The following is a 19,726-nucleotide window of genomic DNA, read 5'->3' as shown; positions in this document are numbered from 1 at the left end:
ATCTGGAATTTGAACCCGGGTCCTCATGGGAACTTGGACCTGAATGTGCTATGGACTCTTGCACCACAGCTCACCCCTGAATGAAATATTCAGTGAAATCAGTGAATCCTTCTGATCATGTCGGAGCAAAAGAGCTTCGCTAAACTCATTTTAAAAGTTGTACTTTGTGTTCCTGTACAATGTATTGCAACAATTCTTCTTGACAACATTATAGAGGTAAACCAATAAAGAGTCCTAGATTCACTGCCAGAATCTACAAAGAAGACACAAACGGTCTTTTAGTGAAATTTGCAAGATGGATTTGACTCGGTGTGAAAGCCGCAACCGTCACCCTTCACTGATCGTATTTTGGTGCATATTGCTGTAGGCTTGATGCTTACCTGTACTGAACCCTCTTGCCAGCCACTGTGCCTGGGCTTAGTGCCTCATCCATATTTCATTGTTCTCTAAAATAGAATTAAGCCTACCTCCTGTCTTCTCATGGCCCTATTAGTCCTGCTCCAAAAGTGTGTGTGTGTGTGTGTGTGTGTGTGTGTGTGTGTGTGTGTGTGTGTGTGTGTGTGTGTGTGTGTGTGTGTGTGTGTGTGTGTGTGTCTGTGTGTGTGTGTGTGCTTGTGCAAGATAGAGGGAGTGATCTCAGGCACAATCTGTTCTGAGTGCCTGATCCAAGTAGACAGTTTTTTGCGCCAGCAAATGGCATCTTCTCTCTCACAGGTTGTCATTTGGATAGAGAGGCAAGCAAACCCACACTCAGCTGGGTGTCATGTCCTCACCCTAGAACCCCCCCCCCCCCCCCCATTCTTACTAATGGCTGCTCCTTCAGACGACAGGTTTTATACAGAGGCGGCTGTGATTTCCTGCTGTTCTCCTGGGACTCTCCGTCCGCCTTTTCTCATTTTCATCGTTTCTTGTCTTATCATGATCGGGACTGAATGACTTCTGCAGACCAACCTCTTGAGACACATTGTTAGCTGATGCTATTTTGAACTCCAGCTGCATTGGTGACCTTCTGAGTGTTCAGAGGTGATGAATATGCAGGGAACATGTCCAGGATTTACTGCCTTGTTGCTTTTTCAAAGCCCATTGACACAGATGTATATGGCAGGGAAGTTGGAACTGTGAACAATAGATCCCTCTGGATCCGGTTACAGCAAAGGGGTGTCATCATGGAAATGCACTTACCCCTAAGTTTGGTCAAAACCCAATCCTTTTAAATCAGGATCACTTTGGCAGTGCTTTGAGAGACCACAGCATCACAATTACATTTAAGCAGAAAAGTGTTCTTAAATGTGTGGGAAGAGGGCCAAGTGCTCCATAGAGCTGAATGGCACAGTTGCATTAACAGTGTTAAGATTCTTCTTCTATTTTGTTAGCAAGTTCTTTTGAACTCAGCGGGTGATGTCCAATGGACCAAAGTGGCCGCTGTGTCTGATGGATATTGGGGGATTTTAAGTAATGGGATCCTTTATTATTATCCCCATGTCCCATTTTTGAATTATGAGATTATTTCTTACCAGAACTCACTCTCAGAAGTCTTTCTGTGGGTGAAGTGAGGCTTTCCATCCTGTTAGTATAGAACCTCACCCTTTCATGCCTCGTGCCTTAGAACTTAGTCTCTGGGGTATCTTTAAATCCGGTGTTCGCTCCGATTCCCACACAGTATTCTTGTCACCTGGGGTGCTATTTTTGAGATGCAGGATATGTTTCACCCTCCAGGGTTTTCCTGGTCTTTTAAAAGGACAGATGTGACCTCAGCGTTTTATGAGAAGAACACATGTGCGTGGACAATGTATTGAAGTGTTGTCTTGTATTTTATCACACTGAAATTCATCACAAACAATACTGGCTGTGCTGGCTTTCCCTCTTAAACCAAACCACATCATGACAAAACCACCAGCACCACTGGGATTTACTGTTTGAAACAGTAAACAGCTTTAGGTTGTCTCCCATTTATGTTTTGCATATAGTTTTTTGACATAATAAGCATTAACTATCACATTAATTCTATCACTGTGAATGCATAGTTTGTGTTGTGTTATGTATGAAAGTAGGTGCAGGTATTATCAAATGTGATGCACACATTTCTCTGTCTGACACATACACAGAAACAGGGAGAGAGAGACACACCCTGTTCTTCAGGCAGAGGTATTTTTAGTGTCCATATATTTTGTTTTGTATTTTGTTTTGGACATTGACTCATGATTGCTTCATTGACAATTCGGTTAATGTATAATCTTCAAAGTTCTTTTAGATGCAGGCCCAAAACAAACAACTGTTAGTTTAATTTGTGAGAAACTAAAAATAAATATTTGACACATTTGTAATTGTTGCCAGAAGGTTGCTGGAAGTTTGTGGCAAACTTCTCATTGTTGTCAGAAGGTTGTTGTTTGGCCAATTGAGTTTGTGGAACAGTATATCAAAAAACAGTATATTTGTAGCAACCAGTTTGTGGCAAATATAATGTCCTACCGAAATGCAACTAAATTCTTGTTGCTGCTGGAAGTTCTCATTTCTGCCAGAATTTTGCTGGATGTTAGCAGCAAGTCAACCAAATTATTGTCAGATAATATATGTATATATATATATATATATATATATATATATATATATATATATATATATATGTATTATATTAGACATATATGTTGCTGCAAGTGTGCGGCAATCCTCTCATTGCTGCCAGAATGCTGCTGGAGTTTGTATCCAATTTTATTATTAATATTTCCTTGTGCCCTTCACCTCTTCCCTGTTTCTGTCACTAGGGGAAAGAGGTATATTATCTGTCTATCCCTCTCTACATAACATAATCTAATTAGTGTCTTTACCCTAACCCTACACTGCTATCCACCACTTTTATAACTATGATTTTACATTTATTTGTTTATTTCTATATTTTGTATGATGGCGTCACATGGTGTAGCATAAGCCTGTGGCTGCAGCTAACCTTTCCTATGTTATGCTATGGATAGTGTTTTCCAAAGATCCTTGATTACTGAACTGCATGTCATGAAACTGACATGCTTATAATAAGACAATATGTGACATCAAAGCCACACAAACAAAAAAATCCCCTTCGCATTCAGAATAAACAAGCAAGGTTGATTCTAGATTGGATAGAATGAACTGAAATATCAGAGAAATGAAACCAAATCCTCATCCACCACCACCCCTCCCTCCCTTCCCATCCAATCTGCCAGTAATTCCACTCCCACTTAAATCAGTTACCCTCTTTAGGGTGAGAGAAGGGTAAGTGCAGTGCAACACTAATTCCAGTCATTAATGGGAGCCTTCAGTCACTGGCAGTGCCAACCCCTCTGAAAAGCTCAAATGAGCTCTAATGCACTGGGGTTCATCCCGTCCCAGTACCCTCCACCACAAAGTCACATGCACCATAAGGAGTAAATAACAGTGACGCTCTCTGCTTTCATCGCTGTGGCATCCAGAGCGGACTCCGGAATCAAGCTCAATAGCTATGAGCAAAGCTGTCAGGTCTATACATTTAACATTATGTGCATCAGGATTTATACCACCATTACCAGCAGTGCAAAGAGGCTGCCAAGCACTTTGGCATAGGTATATAGATCCTTAAGGGGGCAAAGGATAGCTGAATCAATTACTTTAGTCGCTTTGAGTATTTGACTTTGAAAAGCACATTGACTTATGTGCTTTGCTAAAACAATAGAAATTGGAGCATTCAGATATGTTTTCATTGTCCTAAAAATGTATGCATACACTTGTGTATTTATAAGTAGTAAGATAGTAAGATTTTATTTGCAAAGACAGGCAAATAAATAGATGATGTAGGACTACATGTGTCACTATAGTAGACTAAGGCTACATGTCTAAACACATAACCTACTGAAATGTATAGACATGTGGACGTACATGTTATGTACATAGCCTACATACATGGTGAAAGCAGCACATGCACTGGCCCTTTAAATGGGCTGGCGCATAGTTAGTCCTTCTCACCAACCTATAAGCCAATCCAGTATTCCGAGACAAGGTTGCTTTCTGATCTCTCGTCTTTGGAAGGGCCTATCAGCTGTGCGCTTTCAGGGCTACAGTATCAGACTAGTAAAGAAGAGGTGACGCGTTTACCGTGGTACAATTGTAGAGAAAGCAGTTTTTAGTGGACTTGCCTGTCGCAATTTTAAGCTACGAACGGAAGGAGCGGAAGACAAATGGAGTGTATAGACAAAGGTGCTCAAGCCCGTGGAAGTGTTTGCTAACCAGTGAAGCAATTTTATGCCGCCGCAGATCTTCTGCATTCTAGGTGCGTTACGAATCTATAGCGGTAGTGTTAGATTAAGGTACAATGTAAATGCTCGTCCTTTGCTTCCTTTCTCTTCAAGGGGTTTCTCTGGCAGTTTGTCTGTGTGTCTATTGAGACGACCAGACAGCAGTCTATATTTTCCAGGCAGACGCGAATATTGGTGTGTGAGTGATCAGTCTATGCGCGATTTCAATGTTTTCCTGGCCGAAAAATTAGTGGGTCCTGCACGTGCCAATGTTACGGATAAAAAATAATAGTGGTAGGCTATCTGACACATAGGTATGTTACTACATTGTGTCAGTCGATCCGATCGCGCTCTTGCTTTAATCCTTGTGATTGAGATGTTAACGTTGCCATCTCCCATGCTACCCAAATAATAATGTGGGACCGATAGGACCACTTAAGTCGGATAAGCAATGTTTGCGTTAATTCTTGTGTTGGCTTTAAGACCTCCGTTAGTGGGCTCGCCTGTGGTTATGTAAACACGGATAGACACATTGTTGTTGGTAGTCAACAGTTACATGAGAAAATGTTATTAAGAAAGCCCTGTGAAAATTTTCTTGGGGAAAACATCAACTTAGTTATTTACTGTTTAGCCTACGATCTGGCGCCCTTTAGTCCTGTCCGCAGAATCATTGGAAATAATTTATGTTTGGTAATTGATAAGAAAACTAAAGTAGGCTACCAACATCTAACTTGTAGACTGTGGAGGCCTATGTTACTTTTGTTGCTGTCCCAGACAAATATTTAATGGGACAGTAGGCATCCGGTTATGTCTTATTGAAAGTCTGGTCCACATCAGGGGGGGGGGGGGGTAGGCTGTGGTATGAACATCTTTAAATGCATCGTAATGAAAGAGCGTTTTGATGAGAACCATCTCGTCTCAGCACAATTTCTCCCTCCTGTGTAGTAGACCTATCTCTTCAGCAAGGAGGAATGGCTTCTCCCTCTCATCCACTGAGTTCTGCATTAGATGACTAGTCAGGGTGAAATCTGGTTATTGCCGAGAAAGTGGTTTGGTTTCCTGTTGGCTTCTGCTCAGGTGAAGTGAATAATCTGCTGCTGTTGCTCATTTCCTTTTGTATCATAAAAAAGACAAACATAGACCTAAAGGAAGTTTATAGCCTACTTCTGAATGTAGGTTCATATGCTATTGTGAATGGCATGACACAATGTGCTTACATCCAGTTGTTGCTTGATAACCCAAGTGAAGAAGAAGGCTGTTCTGTTGGTGATGTTTATTAGTGATTTGTGATTTGTTAGTTTTTTTGGTTTTGATGGTAAATAGGCTTGGCTGTAGATTTGCCACTGTGTGAAATCCCTATAGCACAAAAATGTAACATCTCTCCTCTTATTTTTTATGTCATGAATTTGCCTATATTACATATCATCAGCTTTCAAAGAGCATGTTGACAAATTAGGTAGGCTACTTTCCATGGTGACCTTCAGCTCATTATCAGCATTACAAATCAGACACAACAGTACGTCATATCATATGTGGTACGTCATCTGTGCAATGTTTCTGGCTAAAAATAATTGGGGGAAAAAGAGTTGCGTATGCTTTAAATCTTAATTGTGTGTCTGCTCCTTGCTCTGTCTACTCTGCCAGTTTGGCATTTTGATATTTTTTTCCTGTATTGTGCTGAGCGTTAATGACTTCAATGTGGATAGTAGTGTGCTGGACTGGTTGTGGTATTGATTGCGGTCTTGGGTTATTTAGCTCTTTTTCTGTCATTTCTGTCACACATCAGAATACAGTAAGAATACCCCAGAATTCTACACAGTGCGTTTATTCAGGCTTTTTAAGGTCCCGGTTGGGTTTGTGTCCCCTTTGGCTGATGGAGCGGGTCGCTGCATTTCAAATGACAATTTGCTCTGGCACAGTCTGACCACCCACCTGTGTGTTGCGACACCAGGCACTATGCCCATTAAGTTTCACCTGCAGAATTAGAATTCAGGACTGCAAAGGGTACGTGCTGTATGACTGCCAAGCTACTCTGTGTGGTCTGGTGCACTTGAGGAAATGATTCCCTTTGAAAACGGCACAGACTGAAATGCTTCAACTGCTTCTGGTCAGAATAAAGACCCTATTGTGTGCTTTCCTTTTTGGTTTTCTGTATCGTTTTGCACCTCTTTAGAAGCCCTCTGTGTCTCTTTGGGTGAATGATTAATCCAAAACCATGTGGTAGGGTAGTGGTGTTTTAGTTAGTGTCAGTCAGGGGACCACATCATCCTGTCATTCTGTGTGGTTGGAGTAATTGATTTTTATGGAAAATGGAACACAAATAAAGCTTCCCCGCATTGCCAAATGGCTTTACAACGAAGTGACAATGTTCCATTGATTTTAGGTGGTTGTTGGCTTTTATGCAATTACCACTGTTTGTCAAGACCTTAAATAACAGGACGAAGTGGACCAAACCCCGGACTTTCAACCTGTGGAACAAACACGGATGCACTACCAGTGTGTCCGTCTATTTGATGGTGGACACATAGCGCTGATGGTGATGCCTTATGTAAATATGAGTCACTCCTCCTGTTAGTTCTATAGCTCCTGCTCAGGCTGATGTCTCTGTGCTTGATATGACTGAGCTAAATGGAGATGGTAATTGATTGAAATATGTTATGTGTGGGAGGCACATTCAGTTTGGCTCTGAAAGGAAAGCAAGCGGTCTCTTACTGTCAGTGTTCTAGGGAACTGAACAGAGCCTTGTGTCTCAGCGTGGTAGCTGTCACTCTGCTGATTTACATTGGCCTTGAAATGTGACACATGTTGCATTTTCCGACACTATTGTAGGTAGGGTTATGTGGATGTTAAATCCGATGTAGTACAGATGCAACTAACAGGTCATAACTAATCGTAATCCAATTTTATATTCAATGTCGAGTCATCAAAGGCGGATGCTTATCCGAAAATATGGAGAGGAAAAGCCTGAAAGTTGACACTTTGATATTGATGTGAGGAGTAATTGTAGGGTTTAGATGGAAGGGAAGGAGTTATTCTTAAACATCACAGTGTTACTGTGGTGTTGTTGCCTCAGGCCTTGAGTGAAACATGGCACAGGTCATGTGTCCATTTCCATATATCCATTCCCTCCGCTGCGACTGCCCTGCTTTAATGCTGACACTGACACAGGTTAGAATTTGAACTATGCGCTTCTGCTCACATGACAAAACACTGCACTCCAGGCTATCATATTTCTCTTAAGCAATGTTCCAATAATTTTTGGTCTTGTTTTGAATTATATTCCAGAGCCAGTTGTGTAATCCTTTCAGATTAGCGAGTGAGACAGACAAAGGGACGTTTAATGGTCTACCGTAACCATAAGGGGTTTACTGGACGGCTTTATCCTTCAGTGAGGTTTTTGGTGCACACTGCAGAAGACTCTGTGTGTTATTTACTGATAACCCCTCACTGCTGAGCATGTTTTACATGTCGACTTCTTTGCCATGGGTTTGATAAGTGGGTGCATAGAGGAGCTTTTTGTAGAGTTTTGCATACAGTTACCGGTCCACTGGTCTGTGTGGAAAAGAGAACGGAGGGCTGCAAAGGTCCAATGGGGAAACCCTTAAGCTGTAATCTTGGCTCTGACAGTTTTTCCAGGGCAAAGAGGTATTTTACATAATCTTTTGGAAGATGGATTATTTACCTCAGCCACTGAATATTTTTGGATTCTAGCTAAAGATCTTGTGGCTTCAAAGCCATTTTTTCCTCTCTCTCTCTCCCGACTGGGTTGTTTATGAGACTGTACGTGTTTGTTAGCACATTCAGAACACGTTTACAGTATGTCCCAATCTCATGTCCTCTCCGTGATCTTAGTGCCTGATACATTTGGATTTAGTATTCCTTTGTGTCTCTCTCTGAATGCCTGTATGGTATTGACAGTGGACAGACACCGCCTCCATGGCACCTCCTCTACCCTTGATGTGCTTCCTTGATCATATCTGAAGGTTGTTTCAATGACTCAATCAATGCGTGATGTTGGTGGCTCCCAACAAGCATGGGAGGGGATAACCCAACAGCTGAAGAAGCCTCATTCAACATTGTTAAGATTTTCCATCTGGAAAAATCTGTTTAGTCTTTAACCCACCCACCCTTTTTTCTTTCTAAAGCAGGCCCTTCACATCTTGTCTGTCAAGCCCTCCTGAAATGGTTGTCCTTATTAAGTGTTGATGTGGTCTGGTTTCAGCATTGGCCCTTTGAGAATACCCAAATGGATCAATGGAAAAATCCAGTAGAGGATATCGCTAACAGACGTGTGGAGGCTCTATTAAATTAATACCAACACCTTCTTGATTTCAGCTTCACAAAGGTGAAACGTGAAACCGCACTGGCTAGTGCTCAACCGCAGTAGTAATTCAGTTGGGCGGCTCACCCTTTGGACGCTGAGGAATGCCGGGCTGTCACAGGTCTTCATTTGCCGTGAGTGAGGCAATGTTTGTTATGGCATACTGGTGGTCTCTAATTTGACAGACCCCATGAGGTTCCAGGCGTTAGTTTGTTTGTCTGGAGGCTGTTTGTGTACATTTGGTTAACACGGGGGTGACGGGGGCGGCATGTTAGGAGCCTCTATTAGCTTGCTCCCGAATTGCAGAGGTGTCGGTCATTAGGTGTGTGAATTCTGGCCTTCCCCACAGAGCGGAGGCACCGAGGACAGGATCTGAAGGCGTACGTTTGCATGGACAGGCATGAGGAGGTGGCCGGGGGTTGATGTGTGTTTTGCAAATGGAGGAGATCGGTGTGGCGCCAGTATGGTCCTTTTTTAAACTGATCATTTCATTTTTGATTAAACCTTCTTATGTGCAGTATGACCCATGTGACATGGTCTGATAAATCATGTTGGTCTCCTTGGTGTGACTTTGCTAGTTATCTTGCCGTGTCAGTGTGGAGTAGGCAGGGACGCCTTACCAGTTTGCCATTCAGTTACCTCTACTGTACTAACTCATGGCCTGAGAACCCGTTGAAAGTTAGACTTGCTCTCAACAAGATCATGTATCAAAGGAGGTTGTTTTCTTTTTTGGGCATTAGCTTGTGTCCAAGACACCTGAACAGGAACAAGGCCCATTATGACTACCAGCACCTCGGTCTCTACACACAGGAGCTTGAGAAGGCCTTTGAACAGTATTTTTCTGTCTTCCCCTTATTGCCCATTGCCGAGGAACCCTGGGCTGACTCTATACTAAGGCTAGTGGGAATAGGCGACCAAGGCCATGATTAATACTCAGGGAAGGAGACAGGGAAGGCCAACAGCTTGTGACATTGACAGCTTCTCTCATCGCTTGTGCGTCTCCCAGGAAAGACAGCGGTTGTTAACTAGAAAAGCATTTCCTGAAGGAAATACAGTGCATGAAAATGCAAAAAATATGATGTAAAATATCATACAGAGTAAAAACAAACTATATTGGTTGCTAAGTAGATGAGGTTTAATATAGTTGGAATGACTGAACAGTTAAATAGGTGGATAGTTTAAATGGTTAAATTATTAAAGTAGATAGTTGACGATAACTGACAGTTGGAATGGCTCTAATGTTTGCTAGTAGTTATGCTAACTATGTTAACAAAGATAATAATATTAACCAAGTTACTATGCTAACTAGCATGTTAACAATGTTAAAATGCTAATTATGTTAACCATGTTACTTAGCTAACTTAGCTAATTGTTTTTAGCTGTTTTGTAAAAAATGCTAACTAGCATGCTAACATGCTAGCATGCTAACTATGCTAACCATGTGACTTAGCTAACTTAGCTAATCGTTTTTAGCTGTTTTACAAAAAATGCTAACTAGCATGCTAACATGTTAGCATGCTAACTATGCTAACCATGTGACTTAGCTAACTTAGCTAATCGTTTTTAATAGTTTTGCTAAAAATGCTAACTAGCATGCTAACATGTTAGCATGCTAACATGCTAGCATGCTAACTATGCTAACCATGTGACTTAGCTAACTTAGCTAATCATTTTTAGCTGTTTTGCAAAAAATGCTAACTAGCATGCTAACATGCTAATATGCTAACTATGCTAGCCACATTACTTAGCTAACTTAGCTAATCATTTTTAGCAGTTTTGCTAAAAATGCTAACTAATATGCTAACATGTTAGCATGCTAACTATGCTAACCATGTGACTTAGCTAACTTAGCTAATCATTTTTAGCAGTTTTGCAAAAAATGCTAACTAGCATGCTAACATGTTAGCATGCTAACTATGCTAACCATGTGACTTAGCTAACTTAGCTAATCATTTTTAGCAGTTTTGCAAAAAATGCTAACTAGCATGCTAACATGTTAGCATGCTAACTATGCTAACCATGTGACTTAGCTAACTTAGCTAATCATTTTTAGCAGTTTTGCAAAAAATGCTAACTAGCATGCTAACATGTTAGCATGCTAACTATGCTAACCAAGTTACTGAGCTAACTTAGCTAACTAGCTACAGTGGGTAGGAGTCATAGTTGATGACAAGTAACAGTTACAATGGCTGAACAGTTAAAAAGTTCAGTAGTTTAAAGGCTTAAATTGTTTAACAGTGAAATATTGTAGTGAGGACTTTTATTTTGAAACAGTTTTTGGCAGAGGAAGCAGTTGGACAGGATGTGTAGTCTTAATAGGGCCAGTTTGTATGCTTAAAGCCTGAAAGTGGCAGTTGATCCAGGTGGCCCGAACACCTGCCACAGGATTCTAATTGCTGTGATGTCATAAAGGGCAATGTTAAGTCAATGGGGAAATTTTGATAGTTTTTAATTAATAGTTTAAAAAGTATAAAAGTTACAAAGATGAAAAATACATAGCACTCTTATCCCAAGTAAGACCTACGTAACAAAGTTTGAATGAAGTTTCTACGTTAAACGGTTGAAGCTGCATTAAATGCGTTAGAAGAAGAAGAAGAACTAGAAAAAAGCATTTCCTGAAGGAAATACAGTGCATGAAAATGCAAAAAATATGATGTAAAATATCATACAGAGTAAAAACAAACTATATTGGTTGCTAAGTAGATGAGGTTTAATATAGTTGGAATGACTGAACAGTTCAATAGGTGGATAGTTTAAATGGTTAAATTATTTAGGTAGATAGTTGACGATAACTGACAGTTGGAATGGCTCTAATGTTTGCTAGTAGTTATGCTAACTATGTTAACAAAGATAATAATGTTAACCAAGTTACTATGCTAACTAGCATGCTAATATGCTAGCATGCTAACTATGTTAATCATGTTACTTAGCTAACTTAGCTAATCATTTTTAACAGTTTTGCTAAAAATGCTAACTAGCATGCTAACATGCTAGTATGCTAACTATGCTAACCATGTGACTTAGCTAACTTAGCTAATCATTTTTTGCAGTTTTGCAAAAAATGCTAACTAGCATGCTAACATGCTAGTATGCTAACTATGCTAACCATGTGACTTAGCTAACTTAGCTAATCATTTTTAGCAGTTTTGCAAAAAATGCTAACTAGCATGCTAACATGCTAGCATGCTAACTATGCTAACCATGTGACTTAGCTAACTTAGCTAATCATTTTTAGCAGTTTTGCAAAAAATGCTAACTAGCATGCTAGCATGCTAACATGCTAACTATGCTAACCATGTGACTTAGCTAACTTAGCTAACTTAGCTAATCATTTTTAGCAGTTTTGCAAAAAATGCTAACTAGCATGCTAACATGCTAGCATGCTAACTATGCTAACCATGTGACTTAGCTAACTTAGCTAATCATTTTTAGCAGTTTTGCAAAAAATGCTAACTAGCATGCTAGCATGCTAACATGCTAACTATGCTAACCATGTGACTTAGCTAACTTAGCTAACTTAGCTAATCATTTTTAGCAGTTTTGCAAAAAATGCTAACTAGCATGTTAACATGCTAGCATGCTAACTATGCTAACCATGTGACTTAGCTAACTTAGCTAATCATTTTTAGCAGTTTTGCAAAAAATGCTAACTAGCATGCTAACATGCTAGCATGCTAACTATGCTAACCATGTGACTTAGCTAACTTAGCTAATCATTTTTAGCAGTTTTGTAAAAAATGCTAACTAGCATGCTAGCATGCTAACTATGCTAACCATGTGACTTAGCTAACTTAGCTAATCATTTTTAGCAGTTTTGTAAAAAATGCTAACTAGCATGCTAACATGCTAGCATGCTAACATGCTAGCATGCTAACTATGCTAACCATGCTAACTAGCTACAGTGGGTAGGAGTCATAGTTGATGACAAGTAACAGTTACAATGGCTGAACAGTTAAAAAGTTCAGTAGTTTAAAGGGTTAAATTGTTTAACAGTGAAATATTGTAGTGAGGACTTTTATTTTGAAACAGTTTTTGGCAGAGGAAGCAGTTGAACAGGATGTGTAGTCTTAATAGGGCCAGTTTGTATGCTTAAAGCCTGAAAGTGGCAGTTGATCCAGGTGGCCCGAACACCTGCCACAGGATTCTAATTGCTGTGATGTCATAAAGGGCAATGTTAAGTCAATGGGGAAATTTTGATAGTTTTTAATTAATAGTTTAAAAAGTATAAAAGTTACAAAGATGAAAAATACATAGCACTCTTATCCCAAGTAAGACCTACGTAACAAAGTTTGAATGAAGTTTCTACGTTAAACGGTTGAAGCTGCATTAAATGCGTTAGAAGAAGAAGAAGAATAAGAAGAAGCCTAGGAAGAACAGTACAGTGCATTTTCATGCACTGTAATAAGAAGAAGCCTAGGAAGAACAGTACAGTGCATTTTCATGCACTGTAATAACGGAGAATGGATGTAATGGCTTTGTGTGGTGGCTTTGGCAGAGGCTGACGTGGGTACGTGCATGTGTAACCAGAACTCTTGATTGAATAAAGTAATTCCTCAAGTGTTGCACTGAGAATAAATTGTGGGGGTGGTGGAGAGGGGAGGGGGCAGGGAGGGCGGGCGAGTGAGTGGGGGGAGCCGTCGCTGGCGGTTTGCGCTCGAGCTCGCCGTCATATTGTGCGTAGGTGTCGTCCTTGACTGCGTCTGAACTCCTCCCACTAGCTTGGTCGCTGTAGAATACCAATCAGGCTGGCTGGCAGGTTTGGGTCCTCCATCTCCTCTGTTTCCTTTTCCGTTTTCTCCACCATGATTCTCCACAGAAGTGCTTTTTCACTCTTGACAATCAGTGGGCAATCATCTTTTGACACATCCGTGTTTTGTACGGGATTTTCAGTGACCGTTGTCTACCCTTGACACGTGTTGCTCCTGATCCTGAAGTAGTATGCTATTGCATTGCAGTAGTTGTGCAGTCGGCTGCTTCTCTGTTTTTGGGCTTTTGTGTTCTTTTTTGCGGCCGAGGATGCTTGTGAAGCCTTTCATGCGGTTTGCCCAGGTCTGCGGTGTGTGTTAGTGACCGTTTATCTGAACTCCATCAAAGCATGCGAGTCCAGCTAGATCTTTGAAATGCTGAAAAAAAAAGCCTACGTTTGCACTCTCAGATATAGTCATGGAATACTCCTCTGGCTCATGTCCAGCAAAAACACCCCCCCCCCTTCCTCTCCCCCCCACACACACACACACACACACACACACACACACACACACACACACATACTTGGATAGACCCACGCACACTCGACTATCGGAAACGGCTCTCGCTGCAGGAACAAGACGCTGAGGAGAGGGCGGCCCCGGCCTGTGGGCCTCCGCAGAAGGATCCCAACTGTGCCGCCGCCCCGCTGCAGTCTCCTCCTGCCCGCTCCTGGCCGCTTCCTTCTGTGAGCCCCCGCTGCTGACTGCGGGGCCTGTAGACGACACAGAGCCAGACGCTCTGGAAGAGGTTCGGCCCTCTGGTCAGAGAATTGCTCAGGCGAAACCTCTGTACAAAACCCAGGCAACCAGAGCCAGAGCAGTGTGGTGGTTTTAATGTGCGATCCCCTTGTGTTAAGCGTGCCGCCTACACCCTAAACACTGTGTACAGCTCAGGGCAAATTGAAGACTTCAAGGCTATAATACATCTTGTTCCTTTTTTTTCCCCCTCATCGAAATAAACATTGAACGCTTGAAAAGAAGACGCAAAAAAGAACATTAAATGAAACACGAGTCAAGGGTGAAAGATTTAATACCATCTGAATATAGTTTTTCGTTTCTCGTTTCAAGCTTTCATTTGTCTCTTATCTGTCTTCAGGAATCGAATTATGCTTATCATTCAAAATGCTGAAGATGTAACATCTCCGCTTTCACATTTTGTATCCTTTCCTGGAGTCATTTGTATTCCACTGAGCGATTGTGTTTGTTGTGACAAGGCCATTTTTTGATGCTAGCCTTGTGTTTAATACTCATTGTAATGTCGCCCTTGTGATAAATAGGCAATTTGGATGGACCTGTGAATTGTTGTAATTAGAGACTCTGAGTGGATCAAAAGGATTTGGAGCATGATTTAGTTAGTATTAGGCACGTGGTCTTGTCATGTTATTTAACAGACTAACTGCATTAATGCGAAGATGTGTTTTTCTGTAAATGCGGACAATTTTGAAAGCTATTTCGTTAACAAAAAAAGTGACTTTAAGTTAACGAAAACAATGTGATGAACGAAGAAAGACTTCCTCAAGTGTTTCTTATCAATCAAGTGCAAGTGAGGATGTGGTAGACATTTCCTATGCTTAAGATGTCATTTCTGTTTTTCTCTCACAGGCCCCATGGAGTTGGGTACCCGACGAGCGCTGGACGCCACCACCACCACTACCCCCTCCTCTCTCCACTCGTCCACCGACAGCCAGCCCTGAACGACGGGTTCGCACCTCTCCCCTCCCCCTCCCCTCTGCCACACCCCTGTCCCCTCCACCCTTCACCCATCACCCACACCGCCTGCCCCTCCCCCCCTGCTGTTCTACTGGCTCCTCCCGTCCTCCTTCTGTCCCTGGGCCCCTCCGCTCCGCCGCTGTCGGCCCCCGAGATGATCGGCAAACTCAAGCAGAACCTGCTGGTGGCCTGCCTGGTCATCAGCTCGGTCACCGTCTTCTACCTGGGCCGGCACGCCATGGAGTGCCACCACCGCATCGAGGAGCGTAGTGGCAGCCAGCCGCTGGTGCTGGGCAGCAGTCTGCGAGCCACACTGCGCACCGGCCAGAACCTCAGCAGCCCCTTCGTCTACAACAAGGACATGCCGCTCATCTTCATCGGCGGCGTGCCACGCAGCGGCACCACGCTGATGCGCGCCATGATGGACGCCCACCCCGAGGTGCGCTGCGGCGAGGAGACGCGGGTCATCCCGCGCATCCTGGCCATGAAGCAGATGTGGAGCCGCTCGGGCCGCGAGAAGATGCGGCTGGACGAGGCGGGCGTCACCGACGAGGTGCTGGACTCGGCCATGCAGGCCTTCCTGCTGGAGATCATCGTCAAGCACGGCGAGCCGGCCGCCTACCTCTGCAACAAGGACCCCTTCGCCCTCAAGTCCCTCTCCTATCTGGCCAAAATCTTCCCGCACGCCAAGTTCATCCTCATGATCCGCGATGGACGCGCCTCCGTCCACTCCATGATCTCACGCAAAGTGACCATAGCCGGCTTCGACCTGGGCAGCTACCGGGACTGCCTGACCAAGTGGAACCGGGCCATAGAGACGATGTACACACAGTGCCTGGAGGTTTCCGACAAGTGCCTGCCCGTGCACTATGAGCAGCTGGTCCTGCACCCGGAGAAGTGGATGAGGACACTGCTGAAATTCCTCAACATTCCCTGGAACGAGGCAGTGCTGCACCACGAGGAGCTCATCGGAAAAGCTGGAGGCGTATCGCTCTCCAAGTAAGTGCCGATGGCATGTCTCTATGGAATCGCCTCCTTGCTTTCTTATCTTCCCGTAGGTTGTGTGAGGTTTCCTTGGCACGACTCGGCGTGTGAGAAGGCACTCTTTTTTTTTTTTTTTTTTTTTTTTACAAACCTCTTCCCCAGGTCCTCCCGAGCTGAGGCAGTACCACAGGTCAGCTCCCTTCGCTGTTTTAAGTGCTAAACAAGCAGCAATTGTTTGGCAGTAATTACTGGCTCAACACAAAGCAGACCTCCAAAACTTTCCATTGCTAAGCTAGCATCCCGCTGGCACCCGAAACTTCCAGGGGTATCTGGGTCATTTCTGCTCGGCTAACTTATCTCTTGCAGACTCCTCTCTCTCCCTCTCTCTCACACACACACACACACACACACACACACACACACACACACACACACACACTATTTTGGATGTCCTTAATACTCAGGGTGTAGCAGCTGTGAGTCTGTTTTCCTTGTATTTGCCAGCTGATAGGCTAGCACATTCCTCCAAGCTCTGTGCTGATAAGAATTCTAAGAAATAGTCTACTGGGAGTATCATCATGTTTATATGACTGATTTTGTCATTTCCTGCAGCTCCCTCTCATAGCTGTGCACTTAATGGAAGTAATTGGGGCTAAATTAGCGTAGCCACAGCAGACTGTTAGGAGTGATTCAAGTTTGCCCTACAGCATTCTTTCAGCATGTTAAAACTGGTAGGCACCTCCATAGTTCCATGGTGAGATAGACAGGAAATATCCAGTAGTACACTGACCGAAACATTTGTAAGTTCTTCCATCCACTAGGACTCTGTATGGTGATATGAAACAGCTACAGTGTGTTTGTGTTAGTCTTTTGGCAGCCCATTTTCATAAACTCAGCCTCGGGTGATTGTAACACAGCCTTATTGTGTCAGACATGTCCAACAGTTCATTTAGTGCTAATCCTTAGGGAGCTTCTCTTCCAAGTACAGGACAAGGTTAGTGTCCACTACATTAGTCTTTTTCGCTCTTGAGGAATTGCTCCGACTTCTCTGCATCTGGCACAAAGCATGGCTGACTTTAGGTCTGTGTTTCATTTATGATCGCCGGGATATGGCCGGTGTGACTCACATGGCCTCCAGAAATGTTGGGCTAGAGCGGCAGAGTCACCCACCACTGCCCTGTGTCTAAACTGGAGCCCCCCTGTGTTGGCTCTCCCTCTCAAGATATTTGGCTTCCATCTGGGTATTGTCTGCCTCCGGGATTGCACAAAGTTTTAATAAGAAAAGCGTTACACAACCCAGCTCCGTTACTCCCCTCCCCTAACCATACTGTAGCTCTGGTTCAGCATCCTTGCCTCTGAAGATGTCTCTTTCATCCCACTGTGTGACTTAGATCTCCACACATCTTTCTTTCTTTCTTTCTTTCTTTCTTTCTCTCTCTCTCTCTATCTCTCTCACTCTCTCTGTCTATTCCAGAACACTCTGCATTGTAATCGGTGAACATGGGTCCTGTATCCTTCAGATATTCTGCGGTCTGCAAGCACACTTGTTCTTCCAATCGAGGCAGTGAGGTGTTTTTACAGGCTTGTGTTTGTGAGGAGTGTGATGGCGGTCGTGGAGAGCGACGCACAGGGAACCCGTCCCCAGGGAGGAAAGGAGGGAAATAGAGCAAAGAACTGGTCTTACACAGGGGGGCTCTTTGTGCCTAGTAGGTGGTGTGGTATTTCAAAAGAGGCAGCAAACACACACACACACACACATGCGTACGCACGCACACCCACACACACACACACACACACACACACACATGCGTACGCACGCACACCCACACACACACACACACACACACACACATACACACGCTCACACTTTCTCTCTCTCTCTCTTTCTCTCTCGCTCTCTCACTGGCATACTCATACACACAGTGAACTACATATCCTAGGAATCTGACATGCTGATTGAATTTGTGTTACCACCACAGTCACATGGGGATGTAAGAAAGTAATGGCAGAAAAAGACCTCTTTGGAGGCTTTCAAACTAACCCAGAATCCATCAGAGCAGTTTTTTTTTTCATTTATCAACATTTTTTGATTAAAAGTTGTATCATGAACATTGTCCGCTCGAATCCGAGCAGTAATCTGATGAAATCTGCCCAATCTCCGGGAAATGTCCTGGAAAAAAAGTCCGCAGAGTGACCTCTAAAGCGGCTGCACGTCCCTCCCAGAACACTCTCTCTCCCTCTCTCCCTCTCTCTCTCTCTCTCTCTCTCTCTCTCTCTCTCTCTCTCTCTCTCTCTCTCTCTCTCTCTCTCTCTCTCTCTCTCTCTCTCTTGCTGTCCAAACTCCAGCGGGGACACGGGGAAGCCAGCCAGAGGAAGATGAGGACGACAACAAACTATGTGCTGTTCTCCGCTCCACTACGCGACACCATTCATGTGCTGTGTTGTAATGAGTTTCAGCAGACATGTTGCACAACTTCAGAATGGCCGTCCCACAGCCTCCTTCCCTTTCCTTCCTCCTTTCTTCTCTGTTTCAACATCCAAGAATTGAGAACTTTTTTGGAGGGCTGAAGCCTTTGGCTGTATGTTGGCGGGCGACATTACGGCCCAGTGAAACTCTCCTCTCCCCTCTGGCTGTGCGTGGCTGGGTTGGCAGAGTACTACTGACCCAGGGTTGGGCAGATTGCTGTGAATGGTGTTCATTGATTTCTTTTCTTTTTTTCCCTCCCCCCCACCCACCCCGGGACACTAAATGGTGGCTTGTCCATGATCAGAGTGGCAGGAGCTCTGGGTCCTTGGAGGGACAGCGTTTGCAACGAGACACCGCGTACCAATGACTCGTCCTACCACACGGATTAATTGATTATTTATTAAAAAAAATTGTTTCGCCTGTGTTGGATGCAACAGAAGGCTGTTTCTGTGGTGAATTGATTCTATCCAACCCCGCCCCCCTCCTACCTCCACCCCACATATACACACACATCTCCCTGTAGCCATTTCCTATCTTTGTTTGCTGCAGCTGTCTTCTTGGCGTCCGCTGTTTGGTGGATATTGACTGTTTCTATAGCAGCACAGATAGATCGTATTGGCCTCTTTGCAAAGCCAGCGAGACAAACGTTCAGCAAGCGAGATCCGTGTCCCGTTATCATCAACTCCTAAATCAGAGCTCATTCTTCATGTCGTGATTCCGTTTCTTTCCCCTCGCGTGGGGATGATTAAAGAGTTTGTTCGAAACTCTGTTCCAGGGTAACACATCCGGTGCAGTTTCCACTTGAATTGTGCTCAGTCATGGCATACATTTTTTTTTTTTTTTTTTTTTTTTTTTAAATTTGCATCAGGAAAATAACTTCTGAGGAGTTTATCGCAGGAGCTGCAGCAACTGGGCTGGCAGCAGCAGAGGAAGGACCCGGTCTTCCCATCAGACGAGTCCGAGCGGGCCTCTGGTCTCAGAGGAGGGCTGACGGGCAGCTCTAGTGGTCTTTTAAAAGCCCTTCATCATATGCACTTCTGGGCTCACCAGCCCCCTTAACAGTGGTGGGCCTGAGTGCTGGCTCGGCTCGCTTCGCTATCTGCAGCCACAGGCAAAAGGCAAAAGACCCCCCACCCCCACCCCTTTCCCCCTCCTTCTCAGTTAGAGGACGACAGAGAGCCAGAGAGATGGAGACGGCGGGCTGAAGGGGGTCGAGCCAGACGGGGGACAGAGACACACAGAGACAGAGAGAGAG

The 19,726-nt window shown here is 43.7% G+C and overlaps 1 protein-coding gene across 3 annotated transcripts in view; it reads left to right on the top strand.

Moving 5' to 3' along the window:
• Positions 1-4,095: 4,095 nt before the first annotated feature.
• The window catches only part of tpst1 (tyrosylprotein sulfotransferase 1), a 38,512-nt gene continuing 22,881 nt past the window's right edge, over positions 4,096-19,726 (top strand). For 2 of the 3 annotated variants that reach the window (XM_076282143.1, XM_076282141.1), the window contains exons 1-2: positions 4,096-4,276; positions 14,913-16,019. In XM_076282143.1, the coding sequence (XP_076138258.1) occupies positions 15,175-16,019 (845 nt within the window). In that variant the 5' untranslated portion in view covers positions 4,096-4,276; positions 14,913-15,174. The remainder of the gene's footprint in view (positions 4,277-14,912; positions 16,020-19,726) is intronic. The other variant, XM_076282142.1, reaches the window with a different exon arrangement.

Source organism: Alosa pseudoharengus, unplaced genomic scaffold (assembly GCF_046254945.1).
Source record: "Alosa pseudoharengus isolate Yale_2024_CS ecotype anadromous, Long Island Sound unplaced genomic scaffold, YU_APseudo_1.1 YU_APseudo_1.1_scf_13, whole genome shotgun sequence".
Classification (NCBI taxonomy): domain Eukaryota; kingdom Metazoa; phylum Chordata; class Actinopteri; order Clupeiformes; family Clupeidae; genus Alosa; species Alosa pseudoharengus.
Note: the sequence above shows the minus strand (reverse complement) of the source record. Positions and strands in the feature narration are given on the sequence as shown.